This window comes from Pterocles gutturalis, unplaced genomic scaffold, assembly GCF_000699245.1.
Source record: "Pterocles gutturalis isolate BGI_N339 unplaced genomic scaffold, ASM69924v1 scaffold9846, whole genome shotgun sequence".
NCBI lineage: Eukaryota > Metazoa > Chordata > Aves > Pterocliformes > Pteroclidae > Pterocles > Pterocles gutturalis.
In genome coordinates this window covers 21,438-30,907 of record NW_010100376.1, presented here as the reverse complement: position 1 = coordinate 30,907, position 9,470 = coordinate 21,438, and the positions used below count along the sequence as shown (strand labels likewise).

At 46.3% G+C, this 9,470-nt stretch overlaps 1 protein-coding gene across 1 annotated transcript in view; it reads right to left on the bottom strand.

The window, feature by feature from the left end:
- Window positions 1–5,335, bottom strand: part of CD180 (CD180 molecule) — a gene marked incomplete at its 5' end in the record, with an annotated part of 6,036 nt that extends 701 nt beyond the window's left edge. Inside the window, 3 exons of the mRNA XM_010079539.1 lie at window positions 4–1,633; window positions 2,299–2,465; window positions 5,198–5,335. Coding sequence (XP_010077841.1) covers window positions 4–1,633; window positions 2,299–2,465; window positions 5,198–5,335 — 1,935 coding nt within the window. The remainder of the gene's footprint in view (window positions 1–3; window positions 1,634–2,298; window positions 2,466–5,197) is intronic.
- Window positions 5,336–9,470: the final 4,135 nt, after the last annotated feature.

Genomic DNA, 9,470 nt, shown 5'->3' with positions numbered 1-9,470 from the left:
TGCTGTGCTGATCCCACAGGAGAGTGAGACAGTGGCCAGCTGAGCCCCAGCTAGCAATTTGGGTTCAGAACATCTTGTTCCTTCAGGGTCTTCAATTTTATCCAGATTCTGCTTGTACCAGGTGATTAAACCAGTATTGGAACAGGTGCATTCCAGAGGGTTGTAACTTAAATTGATTACACAGTGGCCAGCTAGGGATGCTAGCTTGTCATGTGGTACAATATGGATACTGTTGTGGGCAAAATTGAGATAGATGCTCTTGAGGTTTGAAAATGCATCTGTGCTGAATGCTTTAAGTTTGTTGTGGCTCAGATCAACATGCCGTAACTTGCTGAGGTTGTGAAATGCTTGGTCATCTATTGCTGTGAGTTCACAGGATGATAAAATTAACACCTCTAAATTGGATAGCTGTTGGAACAGTTTGTCCTTTGGCGTGATCCCCAACTCAAAGTTATTTTGGCTAAGGTCCAGGAACATGAGGTTTTCCAGGCCTTGAAAGAGATGCTGAATGCTAATATGAATGTGGGAGGAGGAAAGATTCAGTACTTGCAAGAGATGCAAATTTCGGAAAGGACCCTGTGAAGTGTTGATGTGAAGAGGGGTGAAAGCTAGATCCAGCAGCTCCAGGTTAGCACTGTCCTTAACAAGCATGTCTTGAACGTGGAGCTTTATGTTGTGGCTCATATTCAGGTAACGAAGACTCCTCAAACCGCTCAGTGCTTCGTTACAGCAGCTGAAGCTTTCAATGTGACTCTTACTTAAATCAAGATGTTGAAGCTGTCCCAGTTTCTCTAAACAGCCAGAGCCCAGCTGCAGGACCTGCAAGTTCCCCTTGATGTGGAGGTGGGTGAGGGAGGGGAAGGCAGCAGAGCTGGTATTGCAGAGGTGCTTGAAGGAGTTTGCGTTGAGAACTAACTCTGTCAGTGAGCCCATGTCACTGATGCCAGCGGGCAATGCGCTGATGTGAGTTTGAGTTAGGTCCAGCTTTCGGAGCTTCGTCAAGCACTGAAACGTGGTGGCATTTAGGTTTCTGAAGTGCCGCAGTTGCAGGTAGAGATCCTTGACAGAGATATTACAGAAGCCTTGTAAAACATCTGGGCTTATGTAGGGATACTTTTCCACATCCTGAAATGTTCCCAACCAAAGGGTCTGGACTGTGGAGTTCTGTATTCCTGCCAGGACCCCAGGGATGTCAGCGCAGCCCCCAAAGTCCAAACTGTAGAAATGGGACTGGAAAGCTCCAGGTTCAATGTGTAAAATATCATTGCCTTTAAAAATGAGAGTTATATTGCTAGTCTTCTGCAGAACACGGACATCTTCTGCTGTGATTGATCTTATGTTGTTCATTTGAAAGTCAAGGTATTTGAGGTTTTGAGTTGGAAAGCTAGGAGGGAGCCGCAGCGAAGAGATGTGATTGCTGCCCAAGATGAGGGTATCTAAGCTGTCTAGATTTGACATTGGAATAAAGGATATACTGGTTATTCCCGTCTGTGTTAACACAAGCTGCTTCAGGGACTGTGGACCAGTGAACGCTGTGTCAGACAGAAACATGAGCAGGTTTCCAGTCAGCACGATTGTCTTCAGCTGCTTATTGCTGTGAAAGGCGCCTTCATACACCCAGTTGATCTGACACCTTGAGGGAGCAACAGAAACCAGCATCAGCGGTATGGCTTGCAAAACTCTCCCAGTATATATGATAACCCAAACTGCAGTTCATATCTGTAAGAACTCATGGTCAGTTGCCTTCACACGGATAAAAATGTCTTTCTTTTCCAGTGATGCTTGCCTGGTATTTGTAAGCTCATGTTTGAACTCAGTGTCCTGGTAAGAAGAAAAACTTGCCGTGAAATGATGGGTGTGAGGAAGCACTTGTGGAAATCAGGGAGACATGAGGTTTTTAGTGTCCAGCTTAATAAAATGAAAATTTATTTCCTTATAGAAAAAGCTGGGCACTTGCAAGGACCAAACCAATCTTTTCCTAGGTTTTAGGGAACAATATCTTTATAGAAAAGTGAGTTGAAAAATTGCTTCAGTGACTTTGCTGTCACTATGGTTCTAGCAGCAGTAATACGTGGAAAAAGCGTATTTCACCCACTGGCTTGCACATGATTGTCACCAGAGAAGAAGCCTACATATTGCCCAAGCAGATCGATCTCTGCTTAGCAAAATACTTCACCAGCTGTCTGCAAGTGCTACAGGTGGTTTCCCTGTGAAGGCAGGAAAGCCTGCTCCAGAAGCCAGCTTCAAGCGGGGGATTTGACCAACCTGATGTGCAGAAGTAAGAACACTCTCTTGTACCTTGTTAAGTCCAAGTAGAGAAGAGACTTCAGCTCAGAGAAGGTTGAACTCTTCAAGGAAGGGAGCACGTTGAAGCTGAAGTCGAGGATTTCAGTTGTGACAGGTAGTTTTGCAGGGATCTCCCTCAGTCCTAGACCTTCACAGCTGTAGCTTTTATTTACTGTAATCTGTGGAAAATATATAGTGAAACTGCAAAAGGTATGTATGGTGAATATAACAAGGGAAAGTATGGCACTTCAAAAAAAAACAAAAAAAACCCAAAAAAAACCAGAATTTTGAATTATTTAAAAAACACAGCAGCCAGAACCCTAGGAAGCTTTAGTGCAGGCTTGCAATGCACAACCCTGGGGTTTTGTGGAGTGTGTTTTTAAAACGAATGCCTTGAATCTCTCTTGTAGTAATTTGAAATGTGTCTCATCTGTAGTACTCTCTTATCAAAGTTAGTACATATGAGGATTGTTTACTCTTCTGGATGAATTATTAATCCCTAAGAAAGAATCCCCACAAGGTAGTTTAAATACTGAATTTCATGAGTCTTCTAACAAAGTTTGTTCTAAGAGAAGCGTTAAGAAAACCTTGCAGAGAGGAGGTAAAAAAAAGCAGGTATGGGAATGTTTCTAGAAGAAACATGTCCAAATTAATTGGATCTGAACTGCAGTTACACGCTGCAGCGAGGGGATGGCAGGAAGATTTAGCTCAAGCTGGACAAAGATCGTATCTGATATGCTGAGTCTTTAAAATTTCTGTGAAGCCTTTTCAGTTTAACTGAAAATAAATCGATCTGTTATGTAGAGAAGTCTGTTCTGTGGATACCAGGGAAATCCATTCAACATGCCTGACCTGCCTTTGCCTGGTGGTTGCATGAAAGTCAACCAGAGCCTGGGACTGTGTCACACGGGGAAGCACCTCCCAGGAACAGCCTGCTGATGTTGCTCAAGGCAGTGGAGGTGCTCAGCATCGCGCTTGTTTTGGCTGGCAAGCTGTGATGGGGAGCATGGGTTCAGCCAGTGTCGTGCCACCCTCCTCCTCACCCAGCCCTACTCCCAGGGAAAGCCCTGGGCAGTTACAGGACCAGCCTGGGAGGGACGGGGTCCCCAGGGCCACGTGGGAGCTCCAGCTTTGGCAGTATCCTGACATGAAGCTCAGAGACATTCTGTTTGCAGGGAAGTAAAAGCACGTGTTGCACAGCTGGCCAATCTGGCCATTTTAATGAGATTCAAAGATATTCTATTAGCCTGAAGAAAGCAAGCAGAGGCGGTAGGATGACTAGTGAGTAATGCACTGGAGCCTGGAGTCCATGGCAAGCTGAGGGCTTCAGTTGTGTGCCCTGTGGGTGGGAGCACATGGCTCACCAGAGCTTTGGTGAGGTGCACATGTGTGGACCCTGGGGAATGGTGCACAGGGTTCAGGTCTTTCCGTCCACGTGGGACCACGGATGTTTGAGACCAAACCACATCTCTGCCTGTCTGTGGCTTAGGAGAGGCAAGCGGGCAGTGGAGGCACTTTGTAACCCCACTGTAGGGGAAAGATCCGTATTTGTTGCAAGCCACACTCTTGGGATGGCTGCCTGTGGGATACAGCAAACAGTTTATTCCTTTCCTATAAGCACAAGTCCTGTAACCGGAGGGTGCCAGGGAGCGCTGGGGGAGTGCCATGGCCCCATACTGCTGCAGGCAGTGCAGGCTGTTGGACAGGACAGAGAAACACCAGCAGCAGTGTGGCAGGGCTGGGAGGGAGTGGAAAGGGACTGTCACAACAAAATGCCCACACAGGCAGGGAGTGCGGCTCCTCCGCTGTTCCTCTCCCCCTCAGCACCCGGGGACAGCATGGGGTCAAGCACTGGCAGGGAGGGACAAGCCAGCGCTGCCCACAGCTGAGCCCCCCACATGTGGGCACTTGGTACGGCTAAGCCTGGTACCTGCTGTGGCATGGGGACTTGGGTTCAGCATAGAAGCACCAAAACAAGACAAAACTTGTAACTACAGAGATTAAAAAATATAGGCTTAGAAAAGCCAATGCTTTCAATATTGATAAACAAAGAAGAACTTAGGGACCTGAATGCCGTGATGTGCGGTTAGACAGATAAAAAATGCTTAGCTGTCACTATACATGAGAACAGTGTCTATGTTTTACCACTCAAAGAAAGTAGCAATCAAGCTCCCTCTGTATGTGCGCTTCAGGGCATAGAGTGGCTCTCACAAGCAGCTGAGGAACAACCATTCCCTAGGTGATCCTGCTGTGCAACTCAGAGTGCTTGTGGATTTGGATGCTTAATTCAGTGAGGAACTTGCTATTGACAGAGAATAGGGCTGGGTTTCCATGGTACTTCTTCCCTGAACCAAAATGTTTGTCTTTTTTCTCCTCTCCCACATTGAAAAAATAAAATAAAAATCTTATGGGTTGGCCTTTTCCTTTGCCTCTGAAAAACCCCAGTACTCTCTTAATGTTCTCTTGTGGTACTGCACGTAAATCAAACAGCAAATAGAGACACCATCATCCCACCACCATGTACAAATTCTGGTATGGAGAGCACAAGCCTAAGCGACAACGTCCTATCTGTCCTCTGTCTAGCTCTGATAACTGCTGAACACCCCTGTGAAACTTCATCATCCTTTGAGCTCTCTGGGAGGTGAAGCATGGTGCTGGTTTAACAGCCTTCCAAAGTCCCCATCAGTGGTGGGTGAGAGTGCGAGGGTGCACGGACGCACAAGTTTGCGGAGGAGGATGGACAGTGACTGATGTCCCTGAGCATGTACAGAGACACCCATCTTATTTTTCTGATAAAGGCCTTCAGATCCCCCTGAGAGAACAGTTGGACATCAGCATGCAAGTATTCACCAGAGACCAACACCTGCGCATGTGGCTCCTGTATCGAGAGGGACCAGCGGCTGTCACTCACCTCCATGCACATCATCTCCGCAGTTCTGGATGCTCTGCAGCTAACGCGGGCGAGTGTTGTGAAAATCAAAAGGTATAAATCACAGGCCATTATGGAGTGAGGCCGGTTGTTAAAATAGACGATCTTGTGCTGTCTTCCCTTAATAAAAGTGAGACAGAGCAGTAAAAGTCGGACAAAGTGGGTGAGTCAGCTAGAAAAGAGGTCGTAAGGAAAAGAAATGCTTGCTGAACCTCCCAGGCTCAGTGTGAGCAAAATAGTAGTTTCGGCCTGAAAGAGGAACTTCTCTGCTTTAAACTTAGTCAAATGACTGTGCAATGATACTTTTCTGGGGGAGAACAGATTTTTTGTAAATTGAAAGGGAGGAAAATTGGTATTTTTACTTGTGTAGAGTGGAATGTCTCCATTAAGTACAGCAGAGTTAGTTCAGTGTGAAATAAGAGGTAGAGCAAGAAAAGGGCAGACGAGACTGCACCGTCTCACCAAAGAGGAATTTAATGCAATGGAAAGTTTGAATAATAAAAAAAAAAAAAAAATTGGTGCATCACTTGTGAAAGTCACTGGAACTTGCAAAACAACTGAAATATAAGGACAAGATCTGTGCCTATATTGCTTCAAAAAGGATCACAAGACTGAAACATGTTTCTTTCATTAGAAAAAGTTGAAAAGCAATGGTTCAGTCTGAAAATGAAATCTTTTCCTCTTGTATTTATATTACAAGTAATGATTAGTTTTCTGAGGGGGGACAATATTTCTAACTCACTCTTAAATGGACATGTGCGTGGCATCTGCAGGCAGGAGTGTGTTGTCCTCATTGCCCAGACGGTGCTGCGTGCTGGCTCTAGCCAGCCAGCTGAACCTGCCTTTTTTTCCCTTTTTTAAATGGCTCAGTTATTAGCCTGATAACTTTGTTTTCAGCAGGCTTAACTGGCACTCTTGCTTCACCACCTACTAGGGAAAGGTGTGATCAAAACATACTGGGCTAGGCAAACATGCACCAGTGCGATGGGGAGAGGCTGGTGGGCTAAACCACCGTGCTGACTCAGCCTTGGTAACTCGATCAGTGAAACTTCAAGCAATCAAGATGCCATTTAGAGAGCATCAAGATCGGCACCTGGGAAGATGGAGACATCTGGGCTTCTCAGGTACCCAGGACACTCACAAAATCAGCTGCTTTGGCTCTGAAATAGTGTACAAATTCCACGTCTGCACTGGTAGCTGGTGCTGATGCATCCATCAGGTTTTACCTGAGCCATGCTGTGCTCATCCCTGCAGGTGTCTGGGGAGAGAGGAGCAATCAGCATGGCAAGAGTGTCCTGGGTCCAGCTGGGATAGGGTTAATTCTTCGCAGAAGCTGGGAGTTGGGCATAGCCGGATATTCGATACCATGCTGACGTCATGCCCGGGATATAAGGGGAAGCTAGCCGGGAGAGGGGTCTCTTTTGTGAAGCTCGTGGTGGTGAGATTTTCATTGTATCAGTGTTTCCATTGTACTCTATATACTGTCTTATTGTTATATTCTCCTTTCTTTGGTTTTCCTCGTGTGGTATTATTAAAAATCTGTCGTTATCTCAACTCACGAAGTTCCACTTTTTTTTTCCTATCCCTCCCTATTTTGCCGGGAGGGGAGTGGGAGGGGGGAGGCGGTGTTGCGACCACGTGGTGGTGGTGGTCCTGACACCAAGACAAAGAGCAAAGCCTAAAATCCAGTGCAGAGCTGACTCCCTTTTGCATCTTTGCCTGAACTTCTCAGGTGAGCTGGTTGGGGCTGTTGCAGCTGGCGGGCATGGAGAGGGCATGGCACCAGTGCCCTGCTGCTGTATTTGCCTGCTGTTAGGATGCCTCTGTACTGATTTGGTTGGGGTTTTTTTTCCTCCTCCTTAGTTTATAAAATTTAAAATAAAATAACCTATCTGAATGACAAGCTAAAAAGCTCACTCCGTATCCCACCAACAACTCTGCCTCTTTCCCATTTATCTCCTAATTTGCTGGAAATCCTGCTCTCCCTGCTACTGGTAGCAAAAATTTCAGAAGGATTTGTTCCTTGGGTTGTTTGCTTCTTGTTTATTTGCTGTTTTCCATACTAAGGCTCAAAGGCTAAGGCTTGGGTGGTCCCTGTCCTTCCTGCTCCACTTTCCTGGCTGGTGGCAGCTTGGACTCACACTTGTACCCTGTATCTTGTTTCTGGCAGACTACGAGCCCTGGTGGCATGGATGTTTCATCAAACCACCCATACCAGAAACCTCAAACCTAAAATGAATGTGTTGTTTTGGAAGAAAAGTCCTTTAAATCAGTAGAGAATATCAGACAAGGATGATTTTGCTTCTTCTTGCAATGCAGTTATGTTACTATGTGTTGTGGAATTTTTGTGGGACCTAAAGGGATACAAATAACTCCAGAGTTTTGTTTTTTGGGGTTTTTTTTGGTTTTTTTTTGGTTTTTTTTGACGGGTGTTTTTGAGGAAACAGGAAGCTTTTTGATGCCAATACTGAACTCCAAGGTCTATCTCAATTTCTGGTAATGAAGAATTCATTATGAAGTTGGTGTTGGGTGGCTGGAGTTCCTCTTCTCATCCACGTGCACAAGCAATCACTGAACTTAGTAAAAATGGGTAACGATTAGAGGTGTCTGAATTATTCATTACGTGTGCCTATCTGATTAATTTAGCTCCTTGTGCTCCTAAAGGAGTGAATGCAGAGGAGTAAGAGTTTATGGCAGTAGTTAGCCGAAGGGGGTTTTGGTGCTGTCAGGGAGCTTTGCTGCAGGCACCCGCTGTGGGCTCAGGCTCAGCCAGGCTGCAAGCCCCTCTGCAACCAAGGCTGCGGCAAGTGGGGTCGTTGCAGGCTGATTCACTTCCTGCGTCTTCGTGCTTTCTGCTTTTAATGATGGTGCTTGCTGTTCCCAAGTGCTGGGTGGATCCTTTCTCCCTCACCATGTTCAAGGGGGCTGTCAGAACATGGGGTTTGCTAGGAGAGTGCCCTCAAGAGTATTTTTCTCTTCATAATATTACTTCCTATGCACTTGGCTGAGATTCTTCCTGCTCTGGTGATGGGAAATTTAAGAGTATGTGAACAGCAGTGGTGGTAATTGGCTTTTGAGCAATGGTCCTTGTCACTGAGCAGTTCTGAGATGCTGAACCCTGTTGAGGGCCAAGTAAATTGCTCCCTCTGCACTGCCCCTCTGGCGCTGTGCCACCCCATCAACCCGATGCACTGCCCTGCATCAAAAAGTCCCCTGGAGAGGACATCCCCTCAGTTCTCCATTTTAAACTGATTTCTGAGCTAGATGGGAGGAACTGCTCATGAGGCTCACCAAAACACAGTGAGTCACCCACAGCCTGTGTCCGCAGGTGGTGGCCCTTCCCCAATTAAAAGCCACCAGCAGCGAGATGTTGGTCCTAGCAGGCACCACGGTGGTGAAGTGCTGGAGTGTTCCTCAGCCCAACCAAGTGGAATGGGTAGGGGCATCTCACGGTTGTTGGCACAATACTGAAGTCATGGGATGCCATTTCCCACCCCTACTGCAGAAAGGTGGGTCCTGTTTCTGGGTAGGATCCTGGGTCCTGCAGGATCCTCTCCACCTGGGCAGGAGGACAGCTGGTCAGATCAAGGGGAAATCCTGTCTGGTGTCATATCCTCCTGGCTGGCCCTGCGTCTGCCCTGGCGTTCATGTCAGGAAAAGTTCCTGGTTGAGGTGCTGAGCACAGCACCTCCTTTTGGAGGCCTGGCCTCTGAGGGCTGCCACCGGTGGGATGAACTGGGGAAATTGCTTCTCTTTTAGGGTTGCCTTGGGAAAAAAAGTGCAATAGCTGTATGAGTAATTGGGAATCAAACTGAGAAATAAAAAAAAAAAAAAAAAAAAAAAGTGCAATGAGTTGTATATATATATATATATATTAAACAGACTTTAGCACCCTCAGAATTCCTATAAGACATTAATTCTCTCTTATTTGAGAGATGAATCATGTCACTGTCTGGGTCTTCCGTAGCTCTGAAGAAGAAGGGATTGGCAACCCAGCACAGCAGGGCTTCCAAAATACCTGTCTGTACAGGATCAAAGATTAAAATAATTTTCAGTCATTTCCTTCAAGTATGGATTTCAAGGTTTTCTTAGTTGTTTCCTTTGGTACCACAAACAAGAGAGAGGAACCCAAATAATTGCTTTAAATGCTGTATGTTAAGAACATGGACTGCATTTTGCCTTTAGGCAGTGCGATTTGGGCTGTGACCATTCTCCCACTGCGGTCGCGTGGTGCCCTGAGAGGAGACACGGCAGT